This window comes from Acartia tonsa, chromosome 6, assembly GCF_053477335.1.
Source record: "Acartia tonsa isolate MP-2025a chromosome 6, ASM5347733v1, whole genome shotgun sequence".
Classification (NCBI taxonomy): domain Eukaryota; kingdom Metazoa; phylum Arthropoda; class Copepoda; order Calanoida; family Acartiidae; genus Acartia; species Acartia tonsa.
The window spans coordinates 18,778,826-18,804,480 of NC_137265.1; the positions used below are offsets into that span (position 1 = coordinate 18,778,826).

The 25,655-nt window shown below is 31.4% G+C and overlaps 2 protein-coding genes and 2 long non-coding RNA genes across 4 annotated transcripts; all 4 read left to right on the top strand.

Moving 5' to 3' along the window:
• Window positions 1-9,045: 9,045 nt before the first annotated feature.
• Window positions 9,046-12,559, top strand: LOC145323003 (zinc finger Y-chromosomal protein-like). Its single transcript, XM_080165391.1, has 5 exons — window positions 9,046-9,121; window positions 9,567-9,695; window positions 10,204-10,413; window positions 11,906-12,052; window positions 12,408-12,559. The coding sequence occupies exons 1-5, from the start codon at window positions 9,046-9,048 to the stop codon at window positions 12,557-12,559; spliced, it is 714 nt and encodes a 237-aa protein (XP_080021517.1).
• Window positions 12,560-13,413: 854 nt separating this feature from the next.
• On the top strand, window positions 13,414-14,915 carry LOC145323200 (uncharacterized). The gene is made up of 2 exons (XR_013880875.1): window positions 13,414-13,552; window positions 14,803-14,915. It is a non-coding gene; the product is annotated as an uncharacterized LOC145323200 (long non-coding RNA).
• Window positions 14,916-16,929: 2,014 nt separating this feature from the next.
• LOC145323201 (uncharacterized) lies at window positions 16,930-18,071 on the top strand. The gene is made up of 2 exons (XR_013880876.1): window positions 16,930-17,162; window positions 17,564-18,071. It is a non-coding gene; the product is annotated as an uncharacterized LOC145323201 (long non-coding RNA).
• A 3,473-nt stretch (window positions 18,072-21,544) lies between these two features.
• On the top strand, window positions 21,545-23,263 carry LOC145323197 (zinc finger protein 827-like). The gene is made up of 2 exons (XM_080165650.1): window positions 21,545-21,798; window positions 23,066-23,263. The coding sequence occupies exons 1-2, from the start codon at window positions 21,639-21,641 to the stop codon at window positions 23,185-23,187; spliced, it is 282 nt and encodes a 93-aa protein (XP_080021776.1). The 5' UTR covers window positions 21,545-21,638; the 3' UTR covers window positions 23,188-23,263.
• The last annotated feature ends 2,392 nt before the right edge of the window (window positions 23,264-25,655 follow it).

A 25,655-nucleotide genomic window follows, 5' to 3' on the forward strand; every position in this document is an offset into this window, starting at 1 on the left:
TGTTTTTTGACAATAATTTAATTAACACTGACACTTTATTATTTCTTAGGAACCACAATGGATGACTATCTAATCCTGAATGATGACAACTACTGGGAATGTTTGTTGTGTTACAAAGCCTTCAGCCTCCGGAACTCGGCTACTAGACATTATTTTAGTGCCCACAGGAGTAAGATTGAACAACTACCTACAGATGATGATTAAATGGATACTTTCACGAAAATTGTTTAACTAGATTTCAATAATTCAGAAGTTTACTGTGAAATAGGCTTCTTTACAATGTAGTTTTAAGTTATGAGGAGGTATAAATGCGCATTGCACAAAGATGTTACCTATTGATTTTAAACCTTTCAAGTCAAGCGTTGATTATTTAACATACATCTTAAGATTTAAATTAAAGTGATAATCTAGTTTTAATAAGTGATTTCTTCTACAGATGAAAAGTTGTGGAGCCAATTATTTATTTGTGGCTCTTAGTGACAACATGATTTGATTAAAAGTGAGAAATGATAAATATTTGTAATAAGATGGGTTAAACAATAAAAAAGATAGGTGTACTTATATTTTGTGACTTCACTTGTATATTGTAATTCTATTTGTATCCACTTTTACTTTTATGATTAACGAAAAAAATACTAACCTATACGGGTGACTTGTAGCATCACTTCTTCTTACTTCTTCTTACCTTCACTAACTATTTATGTGATTAATGTTAATTGTTCTTTCACAACGAAATGTTAACTATGTGTCATTATTATATCCTTGCCACTCTATAACAGGTGTATGTCTGTCCGTTAGACCGACCGAAAACAACTGTGAAAAAAACCTGAAAAGTTCTAAGAACCTTATAATGCAGGAAGGAAGAGGACAATGGGCTGTTATTATACTAGTTCCCAAAGTTTCATAATAAAGTTTTCTTATTCGTTGGCTTAACAACATTGGGTACTTTAAAAAAAATTTGATAGGTTGGTTCATTAAGTTGAGTGTCCAAACGTTTTCGTATCTAATTGTGTTCTACTAAAGAGGTAATTTTGTGTATCATCATTGGGGATGTACATCAATTTATTGTTCATTTTATTATCCCTTTAGATCCTTGCTTAATAGTGTTATATAATGTAAAAAATAGGCAAGTTTTAACTTTGTTTAAAATGTAAACCATCTCTGATTGCTGCGCTACTTATGAACATACTTGTCCTTGTGTCTTAATATCTTCCATGTCAAGATAATCAATTGTTTACTAACTGGGTGTGCTAACAAATATTTACGTGTGATAATCAAATAATCATTTAATCCCTCGTTTTATAGTCATTTTATTCCATACAGGGCTAATAAAATTTCGGTGCTTAGTTTAAATTTCAATAAGCTGCAAAAAAAAAATCTGCAACGGATTTTGATGGCCTTGATTGGTGTAAATGAGTGTAAAACGAGAGAATAATTAATTTTATCTTTGACCTAAAACCTGTTTTAACAAACAGTTTCTTTAGCCTTAAGATAAAAATATGTTTATTCTAACTTGTATAGTATTGATAACAATGTTAATTATTAAGAAATATGTATTGTTTATGTAAAGCATTTATTGTTCTAAACGTTTTAAACTATTATTAAATTTACAAAAGAAATATTATTCTTATTTTAATTATTAGTAGTACAAACAAAACCTAAAATTCATTAAGATATTTTTATTGTTTTCATATATTTTTTGTCAATTATGAAAGTAATGAAATACAACCAAAGATATCAATCAGTGCTGTGATTTCCATGCAATGTTATCTATTAAGGGAGGGGACATTGGGGGTGTTTATTACATTAGACCCCTAAGTTTTATAATAACGTTTTCACATTCGTTGGCTTAACTCTGGGGACTTTCAAAAATTTTGATTGATGGTTTCATCAAGTTAAATCAATGTTCAAACGTTTCAACCACTAATTGTAATCTAGAGAAAGCGTAATTTTGTGTATCATCATTTGAGGATGTGTATCAATTTTTCCGCCATTGTCTTATCCCTTTAGATACCCGACTGTTACCTAATTGCTTTTTTCACCATTTTTAAAGTCTTTTGTGACACTAAATTTGACTTCTTACTATATCAGGTCGAGGAGCAGACGAGTACGAAAATTGTTTGGCCATGACAACAGAGAACACATGGGCATGTCTGCTGTGTAATAAGTCATTTAGTCAGAAGAGTAGTGCCCGAAGACACCTACAAACCACTCATCAAGGCCACCAAGGCCTTGATTGTTATATTTGTCATAGAAAGTATAAAAATCCAACTGTGTTAAGATCCCATATGCGCCAGATACATCAAGGGGTTACTGGATATAATTATCAATAATTTTAATATTTTGCGTCTTAACAATTTAAGACAAATTAAAATTAATTGATTCACATTTATTAATGAAATACCTATATATCAATATTTAATTTATGTTATATTATACCTATGCAATAAAAATACCAGATTGAGTAATAAGTAATTGTTTTTTATTTCATTTTGAAGTATTGAAGCATATATAAAATCTTTATTTTATGTCAGGTAACATGTTCGATGCCTATCTCACAAGAGACTCATATACCAACACATGGAGCTGCCAGATCTGCCAGAAACCTTTCAGCCAGAAAGGAAATGCCCGTCGTCATGTGGAGACAACCCACCAGGGCCACCAAGAAATTACTTGTCCTTGTTGTCATAATAAATATAAAAATTGGACTTCACTGAAAGTTCACATGCGCCAAAAGCATTCTGGATATGTTATTAATAATTACTGAAATATTACATAAAAATATTAACTATTTATAATATGATCTTTATTTTCTCTCTCTATCATATTATCCAATATTTTTTAGAAAGTAAAGAATTACTACCTAGTGCAACTTAATCTTTTGATATTTTTATGCCATTTTGAGACAACGGCATCAAAGGCAACCTTAGATGCCTTTGTTTCAAAAAGGCATCTATGGTTCACTTCTTCCATCAATTAAATATAAATTCAATGCTTTCTCGTCATTTGTATGGTCTTTAGGACATCTAAAACGATGGTCCCTAAAAAGTTTGCCTGTCCGTCAAATCTCATTCCTATTGACCAATGGTACCTATTTTATTTTTTACGTAAGAAAATACTACGTAGTGTAACTTAATCTTTTGATATTTTTAACTCTGATTGTTTTTTTATGCAAACATAATATTTCTGATGCAAGATATTTTTCATCATTCGAATCCAAATATTTATTCTGTTTTTCCACAAAGTTTTTTGAAATCAAACTTTCCAACTATTTAAAGGACTTTATACAAATGATTTTTCTGGTAACGATTAGGTATAGAGTCGCTACACTTTCTAAATTGTACATGTTACAGTGATAATCATCCAAAGTTTGAAATCGATAGGACAACTCTAACATGCCAAAATTAATCTAATATATGATATTTATATGCAGGTATTATGGAGGGCAGCTCTGTGGAAACTTATATGACAGTAAACTCGGACAACCAGTGGTCCTGTACCCTCTGCTATAAGAGTTTCTTTGACAAGGCAACCACAAAGCGACACGTGAAGACGGTCCATATGGAGTACCAAGCTGTCCAGTGTCAGATTTGCCAGAAGACTTATAAAAATATGAATGCTTTAAGAACTCATAATAGCAAATTTCATGCTTTGTGAGGCTTCAATGGGAGGAAATATTTTTTTTTGTTGAATGGAATATTTTTAACTGTAAAATAAAATGTTTTGTGGTATACAAAAATTTATCTAACATATAATTTTTATATACAGGTATAATGGAAACCTCTGTGGAAGCTTATATGACAGTAAACTCAGAAAACCAGTGGTCCTGTACGCTCTGCTATAAGAACTTCTTTAATAAGGCAACCACGAGGCGACATATGAAGACAGTCCATATGGAGCATCAAGAAATAACCTGTCCTTGTTGTCATAATAAATATAAAAATTTGACTGTACTAAAAGTTCATATGCATCAAAAGCATCCTGGATATGTTATTGATAGTTACTAAGATTATTAAGATATTTTACAATTTCTAAATAGTAAATTATGTTAGATAAAATATATATTTTTCTCTCTGAATCAATGACTGATTTTATAATTGTGTTACTTAAAGAAATACTACCATTTGCAGCTTAATTTGTTATTACTTTTAATTCTAATTTGTTTTGTATGCAAACATTTCATGCCCAATTCAAGATTATACAGGACATGCTTTAATTTTTAGGGCTTGATTATACAAACAGACATTCTGCTAAGGATTTTTGGGTTGCTATACTTTTTAATTGCACCTATCTGTTACAGTAATCTCATCCAAAGTTTCAAATCGATAGGACCATTCTAACATGCCTAAATTAATCTAATATTGATTTTTATATGCAGGTATCATGAAGGGCTCTGTGGAAGCTTATATGACAGTAAACTCTGACAACCTATGGTCCTGTACCTTGTGTTATAAGAGCTTTTTTGATAAAGGAACCACAAAGCGACACATGAAGACAGTCCATATGGAGTACCAAGCTGTCCAGTGTCAGATTTGTCACAGGACATATAAAAATATGAATGCTTTAAGAGCTCATAGTGCAACTCATAAAAAGAATTTTTCTTCTTTGTAACGCTAGTGTTCGGAGTAAATATATCTGATTTTTTTCTTTAATGGAATATTTTTTACATTAAATATATACAACAAATCTAACATATAATTTTCCTGTACAGGTATAATGGACACATCTGTGGAGGCTTATATGACAGTAAACTCAGACAACCTATGGTCCTGTACCCTCTGCTATAAGAGCTTCTTTGATAAAAGTAGCACCAAGCGACATATGAAGACGGTCCACATGGAGAATCAAGCTGTAAAGTGCCAAATCTGCTTCAAAACTTATAAAAATATGAATGCTTTAAGAGCTCATAGTGCAACTCATAAAAAGAATTTCAATGCTTAATAGTTTTATATTCATTATTCATAGTTTAAAATATACATACTTTATGATTAAACATCTATTTTTTATTATCTAACAAAAAATCGTCAGATTATAACATAGAACTGTGTAGCCTTTAGCTTTGAGCCAGTCAATAGTATTCAAACAAAATGTAAAGGTTTATTGCTTTTATATGAGTATTCGATAATATACTCGACTTTTTGAACAACAGCAACATTTTATCAAGATATTTTAAGTGAAGTATAATTTTCACTGAGAGGAACTTTTCATCAGAAGAAATTTCCTTCTCTTGTTAAAATTTATTGTTTGTTCTAATTCTTTTTTATTTCAGTGCCAGCTATACAAGTGGAGGGAGGTTATCAATGTCAGATTTGCATGAAGATTCTCAGGGAAAAATACCATCATTTTAATATTTTGTATTATCAAGAAGTTTTGAGTCCGCTAGTGGTCTGGTAAAGTTTTCTATACTCATTCCATCCCATTTTATACACAGTGAAGCATAACCGGTTCTCAGCCTACTGAAAAATCATGTATATAATCGTATTACTGACCATTCAACGAATATTAAAATAAAAATCATAAAATTTATAAAAGAATAGTAATAAATATGGTAATTTTTGTCAAGTTGTTCGTACACAATGAAACGACATTTTGAGGATAAACACTCGAATCCAGTTGTTAGAACTTGCCAGTAAGGATTGAATGCACGTACAGTTGATTTTTATAGACATATAGACAGTGTTGTGGAGCCGTTTGATTTTGTTGCGGCTCGAGATCCGGCTCCGCTGAGCTGCCTCTAAAAATAATGGCTTTTACCTATAATCAAAAAAATAATAACAAAATTTTTTTTCCAAGTCTATTTTTTAATTTTAAAGGTTTTAAAAGTTCAATTTTTTGAGAAAAATGGACTTGAAACACTTAAAAAGGATTCCAAATTATAAAACTTAAACATTAAGTTTAATCAAGCATAGACGTCCAAGGGGGGGGGGGTAAAGGAGTGATTACCCCCCCCCCCCCCCCAAACGAATTTGGGCAAAAAAAATTTCATTAATACCCCCCCTCCCATTTAAAATTTACCCCTTCCCTTCTCCAAACATTTAGGAGGGGGTATTTAGTTACCCCCCCAAAAAAAACGAATTACCCCCCCCCCCCCCTTAACAAATTTTTGCCCCCCCCCCCAAGATAAAAAGCTTGGACGCCCCTGTAATCAAGGTAAATTTTTTTTATTTCCAGCTATTTTTTTTAGCTACACCCGGAGCCGGAGCCGCTCTGAAAATAACTGCTCTTTCAAAATATGGCGGTTCTGGGATCCGGCTCCACAACACTGCTTTTTGCCCATGCATATTTATAACTTTGTCTAACAACTAAGCTGGCAAATATTAGTAGGTACTTAAAACATTTTACATGACACAGAAATCAAGATGCAAATTAATCTTCTTTTTTTTTGGGGGGGGGGGATTTTTTCAAGTTGCAATTTATCTCGGGAGGGTTAAGAAAATAGTTTTAAACCTTTTCGGACCTATAAGAAGAACACTACTGGTCCAGAGGTTATCGAGATCTTAAACTTGAGTCACACAGATAGACTGACATCTTGTTACTTAAATTTAAAAATTTTTGTTCTTTACTTATTTCAATGGTATTTTTATTGCCTGCTATAGTTCGTCTGGAAATATGAAAAGACATTTTGATGACAAACATTCCTATTCTGGAGCTAAAACCTGCCAGTAGGATTTGATGCACGTCGTTTTTTGATAATTTTTCAATGGGTTTGGTGTTGGGTGGGGTGTCGAAAGTTTCAAAAATTATTTAGAGATTGTAACAAGGCGTAGTTCCACGAAATGCATTTAAAGCTTTAATTTGTAATCATAGTAATATGAGACTAAAAGATATAACTACCTAATCTAAAGATTTTTTTTATTTTCTAAAATGTAGTTTTCAAATTATCAAAACTTGAGTCATTTCATACTTTAAATACTCAAGTGCAATTCTTGAAACTACTGCTTTGATCACGTTACATAAATGTCCAGAAATTAAAATAAACACTTACAGGGTCAACAAGGATGACAACATCCATAAAAGCGAAGCACTGAAACGGTAGGACAAACGGACATCAACACTTGTATAGTGTTAGAACTTAATTATCATAATATAAATTATAAGAGTCAAAGCAAAATTGTACGTAAATTTGTTGTAAAACTGCTTGATACAGGATAATTTTTATGGACATACTTACATTTTTAGGAATTGATTATAGAGTTGCTTCGCTTATTACATAATACTTTGTTGTCCCAGGAATCAATATACCAAAAATCAGATCAATCCGATGATTTGATCACATAAAAATTTGTTGTTAAAATAGTAAAAAATCAACATGTTTAAAATGGACGTACGGACATTTTGGTAATGATTATAGAGTTGCTACGCTTTCTAAATCGTACCTAACTACTAAAGGAATCACCATGCAAAATTTGAAATCGATAGGACAATTCTAACATGCCTAAATTAACGAAAAAAGCTATCCGTTACGGACGGACGTACGGACGGACCGACCCTAATTATAGAAAAGCTTCGCTTTTAAAAACTGAAAACAAAGGTTTTTTATGCATATTTCTTTGGTTTGAAAACTTTGGGTACTTTCCTTGAATCTTGATTGGTTGATACAAACTAATACCTAGTATACAAACTTTTTCACTGTCATTTTAAGCTATAGAGAGGGCAATTTTTATTGGGCCTTGTCTTATCCTTTAAAATACCTTACCCTTTTCCTGATAATTACTTTCAATAGTTATTAAGCTGCTTGTGCATTGAATTGTATTAATTTCCAGATATTGTTTCAAGACATACAAGACCAAGAATAGTCTGAATACTCACATTGCCATATATCACAAGAAAAACATTGCTTACAGTCAAACTATTTAAAAACAAGGATTACAACATCCATAAAAGAGAAGCTTTAAAACGGTAGGACATACGAAAATTAACACTTGTACAGTGTCGGAACTGAATAAGCAGATGCTAGGGGCGCAGCTGCTAAGATATTTTGTAAACAGCATAACGTGCATCTAATCTGTGTGTGTCTAGATATTGTTATAAAGACTACAAGACTCGGAATAGTTTATGGAAGCATATTTACCAATATCACAAAGAGGAGCGACAGGAGGCTAAACAACATCATTATTTTTCCACCAACCAGATGTTTTAGCTACATTAAATTCGCAAAATAGTCAAAACAAACCTATTTTTATTTCTCCTGAGCTGGATCTTTAAATCATTTTAGTGGTGAGCCAGATCGGGGTGCGCCGAATTTCAGCCAATCACAGCGCAGCATTTCATAAAATGCTGTGCTCTCATTGGTGGAGAGTTGGCTCACCCCGATCTGGCTCACCACTAAAATGATTTAAAGATCCAGCACTGGACCCTTTTTGGATAAATGTATATAGAATACGTGGAATCAGGGATATTGTGACCAGGGAATTTTTGTCGTTAATTTTGGTTGCTAACATAGTACTCATATATTTATCAATCCGTTTCTTCGTGGTCAGCGGGAGGTGATGGGGTAAAGTTATAGGGTGGGGGGAAGTATCGTTATATTAGCCAACTGTAAGAACCATATCCACGTATTCCATATCCTTTTTGTATATCCCTAATTATGGATAAAATTAGCAGAAGGGGATATTTCAAGAACAAGAGCTTCTTAGAACAACGAATCAATAATAGAATCCTTGTTATATAATTGTCTTGTGAAACACGTGACAAATCTTTTACTTTAAAAAATGTCTGAGGTAAACATAATATGCTACATAGAAAATTGAGTATGTTTTCATTTATGGGTCGTTTAGCTCAAAATCCAATTAGCGAATTATTTAACTTTTAAATGTGTTTTTCTAGTGTCTATTCGCTGCTTTTTCCTTGCCAAACTTGTTAATTTTCGTTTAGGTTTGTCTTTTTAAGAATTTTAATTCATATTTAAAATCCACGAAAATAAAAATGTACGTGATCAACTTGTGTATCCAGGTATTGTTACAAAGTGTACAAGACCCAGAACAGCTTAACCAACCACATATCTGTCTATCACAAGCGCAAAAATGATTTTAATATCCTGTAGTAATGTTGTTTCTGTTTGTAAGGGAGGAGGCGGATAATCGGATAATTGTAATAAATACACCATTTAAGCATTTGTCAGGCAAAATCCCGTTGTTCTAACGTTTTTTACATTTTAACGTCTCATCTGTTGGGTTAAAAAAGTGGGACATCCGCCTCCCACCCCGCCCTCTCATCAATGTTTTTTCTAATATTTAACCTACAATTATACTATGTTTTATGTTTTAATATAAATACTGATTCAAAATGTATTAAAACGAACCTAAAATATACCTAATATTATGTGTAATAAAAGTTATAAATTATTTATATTTTTATTTTTAGTTATTCTATTTTTTTGTTTTATCTTATCCAGTGGTGTTCTCAGATATTTGCTGGGGGATGTAAGTCCTAATGGTGTGAAAAATTTTTTTAAGTGATCGTTTTTGGTGGTGTTATGTAAACCCTCCCCCTACCTGTCCATTAACTAATCCCAGTTTATAATAAAATTCTAAAATATTTACTAACATACCATCTAACTGTTTCAGGATTAACCGACCGATTACAAGAATACGTGAGCAAGACATCTACTGGTCTGTACATGTGTACTGTGTGCGGCTGGACTACCAAGAAGAAGTGGGGTGTGATGACCCACTTGGACGCCAAGCATTTCAGCAGTACTATACAGTGTACAGGATGTACAAGGGTGTACAAGAGCAGGGAGTCACTCAGGAAGCATAAGTGCACTGGAGTACCTATTTGATTTCAACTCTAAAGTATATGCAGAAGAATCTCATGTATTTGGTGGCTTGTTTGCCACTGTTTTGATGTCAAAATTATCCGAAAAAAAACTATTTATTTTCAATTTTCTATAATTTCTAAAAATCTCTATGTTCTAAAAAAAGAAATATTGATATTTTTTTGGATAAAATTATTAAGCTCTGATTTGTTACCTAGGTACCTACCTAAACCTTTTGTTTAATAGTACCTAACTAATAAATAATCTAATTTATGCTTAAAATATTATAATCCTACAATATTTTCCCTTATTTTAATAGTTATGCAATTAAATTTTTATTTTAATTGTAATTTCATGGCGATTTGGCTGAAAGCAAAAACAGAGGTTTCTACTGCAGCCAAATTACTACGAATCAATTTAGAGAATATATTCTTTTTTTTTTACAGAAATTGAGAAACAATTGGATGAAGAATTCAATTCTGTGATTTACAAAGATCCTGTCAACGGCTGGAGATGTTCTGTGTGTGGCTTAACCGACATTAAGAACAAATTCAACATAGTGCAGCATGTAGAAGCAGTGCATTTCAGCAGTACAATACAGTGTACAGGATGTACACGGGTGTACAAGAGCAGAGAGTCACTCAGGAAGCATAAGTGTACCTTTTTTTGATTTCTAATTCAAAATATATGTTAAAGATTCTCATATATTTGGTGGATTGTTTGCAACAGTTCTGATATTAAAATTATCTAACAATAAACTATGAGTTTGATAAAATTATATTTTTACTTTATGTTTCTATGAAAATCTAATTTTACATTACAAGCACTAGTAATTTATACAGCATGACCCTCGAAAAAGTATTTTTAAGCATCTGCAGCCCTTATTTCTCAATGAATTATTAAAAAATGCATATGTCCTTGTTCTCTATAGTATTCCACGTTAGTAGATATAAAATATTTTTTTTACCTCCATTAACACCGGAGATTTTTAGTGCTAAAGTTTTGAAAAAGTGACTGAGGAAAAAGTAACTTTTAACATGAAACGATTTTTTTAGCAAAATTAAGCTAGAAATCCTTTTATTTTTGTTACTAGCAGAAACATACAAAAATGAAATAAAAAAATTAGTTTTTGAGTAAAAAGCATTTTTTTACACATATTTTTTGAGTCTTTTTAGTTTAATGATATTTTGAAAAACTTGCTTATTAGGCAAAATTGTTTAAGATTAAAAAACCAAATAAATCTCTATGAATATAGCAGGAAAATTGTTTTTGTTTCACAATCCTAACTTTAATAACAAAAAAGTTATAAAGAAAATAAAAATAAACATAATGATTTTTTAGTCTAAAAAGCTTAATTTACCCCCTATTAAATAATTGAGATGTCAGAAAAGTAGGCGGAGCAACTGTCATAATTAATCCTTTTCTATAAATAAGGGTTAATAAATAACCTAAAATTTGCAAATAATCAATTCATCCAGTAGTATTTTTTGCCATTAAAAATTAATATTTTTTGGTGGAATAAAAAAGAAATATTTAGTTAACTTGTTTTTCTTTGTGTCTCATTATTCAGTTGCCAGAAAAACATAATATAACCATCCAAAATATAAGAGAAACAAAAAAAAATTCTTTTTCTCAGTCACTTTTTCAAAACTTTAGCTCTAAAAATCTCCGGTGTTAATGGAGGTAAAAAAAATATTTTTATATCTACTTACGTGGAATACTATGGAGAACAAGGACATATGCATTTTTTAATAATTCATTGAGAAATAAGGGCTGCAGATGCTTAAAAATACTTTTTCGAGGGTCATGCTGTATAGTTTATCTTTGATAAAATTATTACTTAAGTTCTCATTTGTTAGGTACCTAATCTTTCTGTTTAATAGTAATAAATCCATTCTATGCTTGAAATAATATAATCTTATTATCATTTCTTTGACTTTTAAAAGAAATGTCATAAAATTGTTTTTACAATTATGATAAAAGTCATCTACTTTTCGTGATAATTTGGCTGAAAGCAAAAACAGAGGTTTATACTGCAGCCAAATTACTACGAATCAATTTAGAGAATATAACTAATCATTCTATTTTTTTTTTTTACAGAATTTGAGAAACAATTGGATGAGGAAATCAATGCGATGATTTACAAAGATCCTGTCAACGGCTGGAGCTGTTCTGTGTGTGGTAAAGCCGACATTAAAAACAGATCCAACATAGTGCGGCATGTAGAAGCCCGCCATATTGAAAATGCTCACGTGACTTGTGAGTTTTGCGGCAATTTATTTAAGAACAGAGAGAGTAAGAGAAAACATGTATGTAGGATGCAGTCACTCCCACATACATTCTAAGAATTTTAAAAATATTGTAATAAATATTGTGCAATTGGTAACCAATGATTTTTAGTTTTTTTATCAACACATGAAATATGTGAGCTACTAGCCAAGTCCTTTATGTATCTTAGTTGTTACTTCAGATGATTAGCAGAAATATTTTGAAATAGATTTTTGGTAATTCTTTAGAATGTAGGTAACAATAGTTCATTCACTACCTGCCCCCTTTTTTGATTTATTCATAAAATAAGGAGGGGGCAGTGCTTTAAAGGATCTTTTTTTAGGGTTATGCCAATTTTTCTTAAGTGATTTTTATATTATAGGAGATTTTGGTGATTTAGACCTGCAAATCCAACAGATGTATTTTAAGAACAACAAGAACGAATACCAATGCATTCAGTGCGGCCTCACATCAAAGTGGAGACATAATATGGCGCATCATATCGAGGAAAACAAAATATTAACTATTAAATGAAAGCAGGGACGGAGGGGACATTGTTTTTTTTTTATTACACACGTCCCCAAAGTTTTATAATAACGTTTTCGTTTCAACGTTTCAACAACTTTGGGTACATTTATTTAATTTTGATTGGTTGATTCCAAATTTAAATCTATAGAAGAGGTTATTTTGCTTATCATCATTGGGGATGTATAGGAAGGGGGGAGGCGGATGTGCCACTTTTTGAAACCAAAAGTAAAACGCGCATGAGATTAGCCCATAAAAGAGAAACCGAAACCGCCGTTTCCCGCCGATATTTTTTTTATCTGTTCTCGCCATAATAGACAATTTTCAAACATCTTAGAAACTTTTTTTTCATAAAAATTTCCCTTATATTTTCCCTTGACACTTTTAAGATTTTACAATTGCAATTTTTTTTAATATTGACATGTTTAAAATATTTCAAGTGTCATGTGAAAATGTAAAGAAAATGTTTATAAGAAAAAAGTTTATCTCAGATGATCTAGAACTGTCTAATTTGGCGAAAAAGGCAAAAAATATTTCGGCGGTTTTCGGCGAAAGCGGCTGTTCCGCCGCCGTTTCTTCACAGTTCCATATTGTTCTCCACAAAAGCAACTGCTGTGCCGAATTTTAGAGCTGTAACTCTTTTATGGGCTAAGATCATGCGCGTTTTACTTTTGGTTTCAAAAAGTGGCACATCCGCCTCCCCCCTTTATTGATTGACTTAACCCTTAGAAAAGATCTTTGACAAAGCTGATTTTAGCCGCTGTATAAATAATTAAAAAAATTAAATCAAATACCTATACTTAAAATTAGATTTAAAAATACTAAAATTTAAATTTTGTTAAATTATGACAGGCCAAGCATGTGAAGAGCGAAGGAGTGACCTGTTTGAATTGTGGCAAAGTATCCAAAACAAGAGATTCCCATAGGAAGCATACCTGCGCTCTGAGGACTGCCCAATATTAGAATCAGTTGTTTTCCACTTGAAATAGTATTTGTTTAAAGGTGTTTATGAACCAATTTAAGAAATGAATTATTTGTGTAATTTTTTTGGATAAAGTTTTAATCTCGGTTAAGAATATTTATATATTTTCCTTTCCACTAGTTCAGAAATAAGCTAGTCTAGTATTATCTTATGACAGGACATCATGGAGGAACAGGGTGGCAGTATTTCCTGGACTACAGAGTCCAAAAGAGAGACGCGCCTGAACTGAAGTATTATCTTATTTGATATGAAGCTTCATTGTAAAGGCGAACCATATCGGTCCACCAGCTAGCAAATTCTTTCAATACAAACACACAGAGGGCCTATGTATGGTGAAATTGGACATAAAACCATGATGATTCCAGGTAAAACCAAAATATTTCAGCGGGATTTTTTTGAGAAAATTAGATTTGAAAATTTCAGGTTCAATTTTCACCCCCTAGGAGTTTCCGTATAGTCATGACAATAAAAGCAAAGATTATTTTGAACAACTTTGCTTTTATGCAGTCTTTCATGAAACCTCTCTAAATATGATTTATTTAAGGCTGAATTTCCGTGACCTTAGCAAAGCAACTGATAAAAATGGCCATTAATTAACTCCCTTCAGGAGTGGTTTTATGAAGAACTTTATAAAAGCAAACTTGTTCAAAATTTTAAATCAATAATCTTTGCTTTTCTTGTCATGATTATGCGGCAACTCCTAGGGGGATAATTGAACTTGAAATTTTCAAAACTAATTTTCTCAAAAAGATCCCGCTAAAATATTTTTGTTTTACCTGGAATCATTATGGTTTTATGTCTAATTTCACCATACATAGGTCGCAGAGCTCGGCACTTACTTTTATCTTGATTCAATTGTAGCCTGGCGTGGTTACTGTTGTATTTATATTGAATTTATTTTATGATTTGAGATTTTGTATTTAGGTATCAATTAAAGGTGCACTAAGATATATAAAAAGGGACGAACTTTCCATGTTTCAGTCTGTAAGAAAAGGTTAAAGGGAATCGTGAATCTGCTATTCAAGATAGACGGGTAGAATATTTTTTTGTGAATCTTATGTCAACGAACATCCAGTTTACAATTTACTCGGTTTGTCGGCCATGTTACAGAAGACAAATACATATATTATACAAGAAATATTGCCTGATTTTTATATATATATATCTGCTCTATAGCTCACTGTCCGTTTGTGCTTTGCTATTTATGGATGTTGTCACCCTTTTTTTTTTAAATAACAAAATTTTTTTGACCTATATGTTTGTGTTTCAGGGTTAAGCCGAGAAGGAAGAATCGCTATACTGAATGAAAACACTCAACAAAACGGACAGAGCTTTATTTGTACTTTCTGTCACAAACAAGCCAATCATAAACAAACAATATGGCGTCACATTGAAGCGCATCATTTGGATCTTGGCGAATACTCTTGTGACATGTGTGAATATTCTTGCAAGACAAGAGCTGCACTGTCTAACCACAGAAACAAACATTATTAGACTTTTTGTGCTTCAAATAACTAAAAATATAATCGAACAACAATATTTTTTATTTTATTTCATAACTTAAATACAATATAATGTTTTGTGAAATTGCATGATCATTTCTAAAAAAATACCTTTTTGTGGATTAAAATTCTTGGTTAAAAAGTTTGAACGTTGCTAGGCTTGAACCAACCAACCATGATATATTAAAAGTTCTCAATGTTTTAAAGCCAACAAATGAGATAATCTGTCAATAATATGTTTTTCTAACAATTATTCTTGATTTCAGATCAGAATACTCCAGCTGACAACGTTAAGAACCTAATTAATGACAACATACATGCCAGCGTCAATGGTGGATATTTTTGTTCTTTCTGTAACAAACACTCTCTCCACAAGCAGACAATAGGGAGGCACATAGAAGCATTCCACATCAATGTTGGTGGATATTCTTGTCATGTATGTGGAAATAGTTGTTCAACTAAGCATGCCCTGCTGCAACACAATAGAAGATACCATCCGCATTTAGTTAAAAAGAAAAACTGATTCTTTAGAATCAATATTTCAGTATGCTTGAAAACCGATTTAAATCCGCTGGAATAGAACCGATTTTAGCCATAGTGAAAAATCATGTATAGAATCGTATTGTAGACAATTTTCCTCAAATATTAAAATTAAAATGATAAAATCTTATAATTGTTCATTTTAATATACGTGGAAGCATGCTCTGTTACAATACAATGACAATAAAACATATCCTCCTTATTTAGTTGAAAAGAAAAATTAATACTTAATAAACAGTATTATTCATAAGTATTGTATAAGTAAAGATTTAAACTCCTAATGAAATAAATATTCTGTTTCAATTAATTTATTTTTTTTGTATAGGTATTATTTAAAATTTCTCCACTTTAACAACTAGTGATTCTACCGATGTGAAATATCAGGAATAACCCGAAAATCCTAGTTATAATAATTTTAATTTGTTTTAATACATTTTTTTGTCAACTTGAAATTTAATTGAGTGGTTAGGGAATTTGACGGTCTTTGGGATGGTTGGACCATCTTTTTTCTTACATGTACTATTTTTCTTGATTGATTGATTGATTGATTAGCCATAGTCTCTTAGGGTTTGGACCTAAGTAGTCATGGAGTAGGCTGAGACACTTTTGTATAGCTACTAGGGCTATCAAGCTCCACGTTCAAGCACATTATGACTTGACCCGCTATCTCATGAGAGCTACTCATTATTACCTCACCCTCGCCGAGTATGGCAGGTGTCCCAAATTAAGTCACCGTAATGAATGACACTCTCCGCAGAGGAGCTTGGGATAAGGGTAGTACTGATATTATGTACTTGACTATTAAGTATCCAAACTTACTCAATAATCCCCTTCTTACTATTTTTCTTCAGATTATTAATTAAGCAAGAATTGAAAAATCATGACCTCGGTGAGGGATGCGATTCTACTATCTCATCACGAGTTAAACTCATAACATTAAGCGAAACAACCTTTAAGAATTTGCTTGCTTTATATGCTTGTCCTTTGTTCCAACTAGTTCAATGCATCTTTAGCGTAACACGTAGCGAATCCGCTTGTCGTCAGGTAGGTAATGGGTTTCAATCTCGGTCCAACTCGCGTTATAACAATAGACGTTAAAGTTTACCGATGCGTGACATTAATAGATGTTGAAGGGGATTGCCTAGACTCAAAATAGGCACATCTAATTACTTTACTATTGTTTGAACTGTCAGACAAATGTCGAGCTATCAATGGGTTGGTTGTCTGCAATAGTTGGAGTGTTGGTACATTTGTCAACTTTCCCCAGAGGTATTAATCACTACACTACAACATTTATAAAATCAACTCAACAATACCATTATTAATATTAATCTAATTTATTTGTTTATTTTTAGAATTAAGCGAAGAAGAATTCAAGAACATGGTGAATGAAAATATTCTTCTATCTCAAAACAATTACGTTTGTAAATTCTGTGGGAAGCAGGCAAATCATAAACAGACAATCAGACGTCATATTGAAGCATTTCATATTAATTTTGGCGAATTTCCATGCGAAATATGTGGTAATGTAAGTAAGACAAGATATGGCTTGGTGCAACACATACGGAAATATCATGTTAATTTATAAGTATGTATTATAAGCTTTTTTACCATGTAGTTTTTACAATATATTAATATATTGACGGCTGAATTTTTTTTGTGAAGATTTTTTATATCAATGAGTCTCCAGTTTTTTTTAAAAATTGTTTCAATGTCTCTCTGTCAGTGATGATACAAAATATTGATGAATATTTAAACACATTAAGAACATGTGTGAAAGGTTTTGTAATAATATTCTGTTCTTGATTCATGGCCACTGAACATCTGCTATTAAAATCATTTGTCATATTTTTTTTGTGCTTTGATGTTATCATCCTTGTTTGTAAAAAAATATTGAAATATCTTTTTTTGTGAATTATCTAAAAAGTGCTCTAACATTAATTTATCCCCCGTTTTGAACTTTTATTTCATTAAGTTTTTAATTTTTAGATTACGGAACTGAAGACTATAGAAGCCTGATCAATGAAAATATTCAGCAAATTGGACAAAATTTTGTGTGTAGATTCTGCGGAAAACAAGCCAACCATAAACAAACAATTACAAGACATATAGAGGCTTTCCATGTTGATCTTGGCGGATTTTCTTGTGATTTATGTGATAACTTATGTAAAACTAGAGATGCCTTGAATCAACACAAACGGAAGTATCATGTAGCTAAGAATAGATTTCTGTGATAGTATTTGTATTATATAATACAGCTTTCCGTTGATAGTAAAATGAAAATTATAAGATTAAATACAGCTATGTTGTCCCCGAGGCGTTGAAAACACGTGCCACCAAAACTGGTATTAATCTTGTGATTTTTATTTTATTATTCGTGGAACATTATTTACTATACATGATTTTTTAGTATATCTCAGAACCGATTATAATCCAGCTTATATTAATCTGTTTCTCAAAACTATGTTATCATCTTAAATAAATATATACATTTTAACACCTTGAGTTTAATTTTCGTTATTAAGATATTGTTTGGTTTAAATATTGAATATATTATATTTTCTTTAGGTAGGCAAACTTAATGAGTCTTTTAAGAGAATATCCAATACAAAAAATATCCTGGACCTATAAAAAGCTTTATTATAAAGGAGAACCATCTCGGTCCAGCAGTTATTGAGATTCTTTCTCTAGACATCCTGACATCCTTTTGTATAAGGATTGTAATATGCTTTATAAATTTTGACTTTTCATAGATTTATCTGTCCTTCATATTATTTCTGGATTGTCTAACTAACTATTACTTACTTTTTAAGGTCTTTCAAATTATGGAGATGCCTACAACGATATAGACACACAGATCAACCAGAACATAGAGAAGCAGGACAGCAACTATTTCTGCAAATTTTGTGGCAAATGTTCAAGAATGAAGCAGACTATTCAGCGCCATATTGAATCATTTCATCTGGACAGCGGAGGACAGAATTGTTGTATTTGTGGGATGGTTAGTAAGACTAGGCATGCTTTGGGTATTCATATGAGAAATGTTCATCATGCAGTTAATAAGTATTAATATGATAAAAAAATTGTTACTTTAGTATTGATTGAATCGGTTTTTAGCCGTATTGGAAAATCATGTATCGTATTATAGACAATTTTCTACAAATAATAAAATAGAAATCATAATTAATTTCATAATTTTTTATTTTACTATCTGCGGAAAGCCGGGCATAAATGATAAATTAATAAATATGATTACTTGGATCCCATCCCTCATACTGGATGAACGAACTGACCAACAAATTTTACCCTTTAATATAACCAAGTATATTCTATTAAACAATAAAAAATGCTTAATCTAATAATATATTATTTTTCAGGTGATTACAGCGATGCGGATCTAGACGCCATCATCAACCAGAATATAGAACAGAAAGGAGAATTCTTTACCTGCCTTTTCTGCGGCAAAGATGCCAGGCAGAAAGTTGTAATCGAGCGCCATATTGAATCTCGCCACGTGGACAGTGGGGGCCAGGAATGCTTAATTTGCGGATTTCATAGCAAGACGCGGAATTCTATGTACAGCCACCAGCGCAGAGCACATTCGGAGTTTAGGATTAAGGGCAAAGAAAGAAATTTTACATTAAGTAAAAGAGGCGAGCAGTAGTCGGTTGGGGTGTATCGAACCCCCTTTATCCACACATCTTCCTTGTTTTATGAGTTGACCTCTAACTCTTCAAAAAAAAAAATATTTTTTTATTTTTACCTGTACAGAGGACACCTGGAGGCCTGGAGCTTCGGAAAATGGGGGCCTATCCAAAAAATCTTAAATCTGGGGGAAATTCATCATATAAGAATGATTTTATCTTTAATAACCTATTCTCTCAGTCCAAAGATAAAGCCTATACACCAGGTTTACGCAAATGTGTCAAAACTTCCCCCCCTCTTATGTAAAGGCTGGGCACCTAGGGGGTGTATCTACCCCATTACAATAAAATAACACCCCTCTTGTTGATGTTATTGCACCCCCTTAAAAGTCTACCTCACCCCCCTCCCGTCCTTTAGTTTAATGTGGGTGGATTAGTATCATAATTTATTCTAGTCTTTTTTAATTTGCTGTAACAAATAAGTCAGATTAATTTTAGTCGTATGATAGTATAAATAATTATATTATAAAAAATTGGGTATTGTCCGTTTGGTGACAACGCCTCTTAAGGGGCGTTTTGTTGTATTTCACAGTAGATTTTCTTCTATTTCTAGCCCCTGTGCGGGGGGGGGGGGTCAAACTATGCGGGGCAATCACCTAACCTAAAATAACCTTTCAAAAGCTACTGTAAAAATTCGACGAAACGCCCTTTAAGAGACGTTGTCACGAAAGGGACTATACCCAATTTTTTTTATTGTATCAATAGTCTGCTTTTATTATAGAATAGGTTTTTAGAATTAATGCGTAATATTAGTTGGTTGTCAGATTAATGTATGTTGTTTTTTTTATTGTGAATGATTCAATTGTAATATAAATTTTCTTGTTTATCTCTAGTTTTATTAATAAATATTGTCTGCTTTTATTATAGGTTTAGAATTAATGTGTAAATTTAGTTGATTTAAGAGTTAATTTGTTTCAGTGTTTATAAAAAACCATTCTCATTCAATCTTCATAGTAACCTAACTATCTTTCTTGAAATACAACTTATACCTAGAAATTTAAACAATTTCTTGTTTATTTTTTAGGATTAGATGACCTAATATCCAGCTATGTTATATAAATTATACAATAGTAGGTTTTTAGAAATAATTTGTAAAATTTGTTGATATGTCAATATTTTTGTATTAAATCATTCCACTAATTTTTTAGCTACATAGTCATTAGTAAACATAAACAATTTTAGAATAGTATGGTCAGAGATATCTAGCTTATCTTCTTTGAAATTCAACTTTTAGTAACTTTATCTTATTTATTTTTGTAGGATTAGATGACCTAATATCCAGCTACGTGAGCAGAATTGAAACTGGATGGCAATGTCTGGCTTGTGCTAAGATTACCAAATCAAAATTCAACCTGGAAAATCATATTGAGGCCATCCATGTGAATACTGGAGGCTTCTCTTGTGATGCATGTGCTAAACTTTGTAAGACAAGGGATACCCTGAGACAACATCAAAAGAAAACTTGTGTATTTACAAAGACGAAGCTTCCATGAATATTTTCTTTAATATTTTGTCTTTAGAACCATCAATCCATATTTTACTTTATGAATAAATTGAATTTAAAAAATATTTTTGTTCATAATTAATTATGTAAAATGTGTTTAACTTTTATAAAAGTAAAAGTTCTCACTGACGTATTCCCTCTATCTATCACTACCTCCCCCAATATTTTAGATAAATTGAAAATAATGTTTATAGATTTTATGTTTGATTGTTTGTAATTTAAGGTCGGGTAAAGTTATATTGGATACTGGGTATTCCCGTAGGGTTAGGGGTTAGACTAGGGTTGGCAATCCGAATCCGGAATCCGCCCAATTTTTGGCCAATTTTGGAATCCGACTCCGGAATCCGTTTTTTTTTATAGCGGATTCGGATTCTTAATTTTTAGTCTAAAATTAGCGTCTTGAGTTTTTTCTCCCCCCCCCTCTTTGAAGGCAAAGATCACCCCCCCCCCCACCCTCTTTACCCACCTACACCACCAAGTGGATAGATCATAAAATTATGAAAAAAACGCAGCTTTTGATTCTTCCCAGTACCCTTATAATTTAATCCCTTTATTTATTAAAAAGCCTTTTACAATATTGCTAGAATCTGGAATCCGTCAAAAAAATAAGAATCCGGAATCTGCGGAGAATCAGTTTTATATTTGGACGGATTCTTGTAAGAATCCGAATTCGGTCCAAAAATTAGACGGATTGTCAACCCTAGGTAAGACATAGGAAAAAAAACAAACCCCCAATAATTTCAATATTATAAAAAATGGTGAGAAGGTGGAGGTTCGGTGCTCGATAGTCACTTTGAAGGAAAGCAATTACTCATTTAATTTGACAGGCGATAAAGTCAGAGGTAGCCCATCTAACATGACTAACATTGCTGTGTTGTATCTAGACGACCCTCTATACCAACCTGACGACGACAACTTCATGGAGACCTTGATAGCCAGCCACATGACGAAGCTGCCCACGGGAGCATGGGTCTGCAACTTCTGCAACAAGGAGAGCAAGTTCAAGAGGAATATAGGTAGGCTGCACTTTAATGAAGGAAGTTTAATCCTAAAGGGATAGTTCTACGAAGTGTATTTAAAGAGTTAAGGTACTTAGAGTAGTAAACTTTTATATGTCTTAGTAGAATATATTAGGCATTGGATAGATATGATTATATGTTAAAGAATTTTTAACATTGACCAGACCAAACTTTATTTATTTGACAATATCTAAAAAAGTTAAAGTGATTTGCCACATAAATTACATGAGAATGGTCTATTTCTTTCCAAATATGTATAGCCAAAACACTAATCAGAGAATCTTTTTCCACATATTTCACAAGAGTTATAAAAAAATTGAACAGGGGTTCCCCTTGGGACAAGTTACTCAAAAAACATAGAAAATAACGTCCGGTTCATTATAGGACATGTTTTCTATAGATTCTTTTAAAAAATAAAGAAAACCGTCCGGTTTACTTACAATATACACATTATCTCACGCGGAAATACCAACTAACTATACAGCATATATATATATATATATAAAAAGACCATTCTCATGTAATTTATGTTGCAAATCACTAACTTTTTTAGATATTGTCAAATAAAAAAAGTTCGGTCAGGTCAATGTTAAAATTCTTTATCACAATCATATCTATCCAATGCCTAATATATTCTACTAAGACATATAAAAAGATCACTACTCTAAGTACTATATTAGATATTTTATTGGTCATTCTTTGTTGTTATGTGTATTTTGTTGTATAACTAGTAAATGCTATCTAAAGTTGTATTTATGACAAAAAAGTTTTTGCCATATATAACATGCAACGAAGTTGAAAATAAAAATGAAAAACTGATTTTTTAAGGAAAATCCCTGGTCAAATATTTTAATTTTAATCAATAACTTTATTACTACCTACGTTATTTAAAATAGAAAAAACTTACAGTTCACTATTTTTTTTAAATGCACTTCGTGAAACTATCCCTTTATAGCGTATAGTTTGGTTTGAGTCTTGACAAAAATTGAATCATAATTTAAGTTGCTACAATGAGAACCTATTTTGATAGGGGGGTGAGTGAGGCGCACCAGAAAATTTTTGACCGTCTCCTTGAGGGATGAGAGCTGTAATTTGAAGCGTAATAGTCGGGTGTCTCAGGAATGCATCAAGGAGGGTGTAGAGTAAACTTGGGGTGAAAATCTATTTGGTCCACATTCAAACCCTACTCCTTCCCAACAGCAAGCCATATCATACAAAATTCTTTTTTTTATACTCTAAAAGTTTGCATGACATTTAATTTTAGGGAATCATATCGAAGCAATTCATCTGACCTCCAGTGGATTTTCCTGTGATATTTGTGGAAAAGTATTGAAGACAAGAGAAGTCTTGCGTAAACACAAATCAAACCATCGAGATATTTTTTGAATTAATTATGAGAATTGAAAATGTTAAATCTGTAGGTATAATTTTGTAATTATGAAATAAATTATAGTAATGATAACTAGGTGTTACCAGGGAAGAGGGAATGTGATTCTGAGAAACAATTTTAAGTGAAAATTTCCCCTCAACCCCATTCCCTTTTTTCTACCCCCCTTCTTACCCTCTTCCCTTTCGGTTACGCTAAAAAACAATTTTTACTCCATTTTTCGGTATTTACAAATGGAATTAATTGGTATCAAACTTCGCACGACGATTCCTTGCACAGTTGAATACAATTTAGAAAAAGTAGCTAATCTTTAATTAATACCAGTAAGTCTATATGACCAATTTTAACATGATGTTTTAAAATACAAATATCTATAATTGGTATACTATTTCCTTTCTTTTGGAATATGGATTACTAAGACGAAAGTAGTATGTCCATTAGGATATATAAGTTGGAAGGAATTTTAATGTTAGAGGGAGATTTGAAAACTGCATCAAATTTTAAGGATTTTTTATAAAATTCGTTTTTTTGTATCTAAAAGCGGAAATACAATTTAAGTTAATTAATTTTGACATCTGTGATTGGTGGATTGAAAATTATCTGCGAGCTGATTGGAGAAGCTTAACTGTCGTACATCATTCACCCAATTAGAGCGCAGGTAGTTTCTAATCCACCTATCCTATTGGTTAAAATTAATTAACTTAAATTGTATTTCCGCTTTTAGATAAAAAATTATACGGAAAAAAGGAATTTTACAAAAAAAATCCTTAAAATTTGATGCAGATTTAAAATCTCCCTCTAACATTAAAATTTCCAACTTATATATACTAATGTCCATATTAAGCACCCTGTATTTAGGTAATTTTTAAATACTAAATGATGTTCTTTTGTCTGTCTGTTTTATCTATCGCGACTCGCTTTTATGGATATTGTTAACCTTGTTCAAAGAAAAAAAGATAATTTTATTTTTATATAGATTTATTTTTATTATTTGACATAATCTTGATAAAAACAAACAATCTCACAAAAAATACATAATTTTTTAAAACACACATTTTTATCCGTCATTTCTAATACATAGGCAAAGAAAGTTAATAAAGAATATTTAAAAATTCATATTTTTTTTGATTTATGCTACACATTTTTGCTTAAACAGTGCTGGTTAAATTTGTGGATTTTTTATAATTAAATTAAATAAAAATAAACAAATAATAGCACCGTTTATTTGCAAGTAATGTGTTCGTTTTTTGCAATAGAAATATTAATCTCAACTGTAACTTTAGAAAAATTCTATTTTGAATATGTTAAACCATATTTTGGAGTAGAGAGCTTGAAAAAAATTTGTTTCAAATAAGAAATTAACAATCAACTTTAAATTTTTTGTTATGTTATGACATTGGACTGTTAAAATTGCCATTTTCTTATGGCAAGCAGAAAATTCTTAGGTAAATAGAAGTTGAATTAATCTTCCACCAATTCAAAAGAACAGAATTTTGCCATTGGAGGATAATCCATTTTCTTCCCTTTATCACTACCTGTTTCCCTAATGGCATGTAAATGAAAATCCACGAATGGACATGAAACCTATAATTTATTAAAATTGACATATAACTGTTAAAACTAATATAGATATTTTCTTAAAATGTCTTTATAAAAAATTAAATTACATTCTACAAAAATTACTTATGGTAAACAAGAAAGTTAGGTAAATAGAAAACATCAATTTGTAAAAAAAAAGAAAAACCTTAGGTAATATTTTCATATTCTAATTTTTCCTATTATAATTGTCTTAATTTTTCTGAACACTTTTTTAAGTAAATATATTTATCATTTTAAAGGGGTAATAATTGTGCATTATTAAGCTTAAATATCCCTTATTTTTTAACTTTTAGGAACACAAATCTGGTAGTTTCTAAAATTTTTTTTTACTGAATGTTGTTTGTTGGTTGTCTGTTATTGACTGGGGTAGCTTGTATCATGGAGCCTCTGAAATAAAAAAAAAAGTTAACAAAATTTAACTTGTGAACTTTAAATTGTAAACTTTATTAAAAAGGGATAGTTGCATGAAGTACGGGTACTTGTAGGAGTAGTGAATCTTTAGATGTTTTAGTAGAATAATTTGTGATGAAAAAAGTCACATTTCAAAAAAATGATTACTCGCATAAGTTACAAGAATACCTACTGTTTAGCAAATATAATTTTGTAATGAAATAAATAACAAACAAAATAGTCATTGTGTTTTTGTTTAAGAAAGACTGCATATATTACGTAAATATGATTTTTCAGTAAGGATATTTTTAAAACTAATAAATTGGTAGAAAATCGAAATTCTTATATGTCCTAAAGTTGCTGTTTAATTAAAATTTAAATGCACTTCGTGCAACTACCCCTTTTAATGAAAATCAATAAGCTGTTTGTGAGAAAATTAATTACCACACTTTATTTTGTATTTTTTTTCTCATCAAGA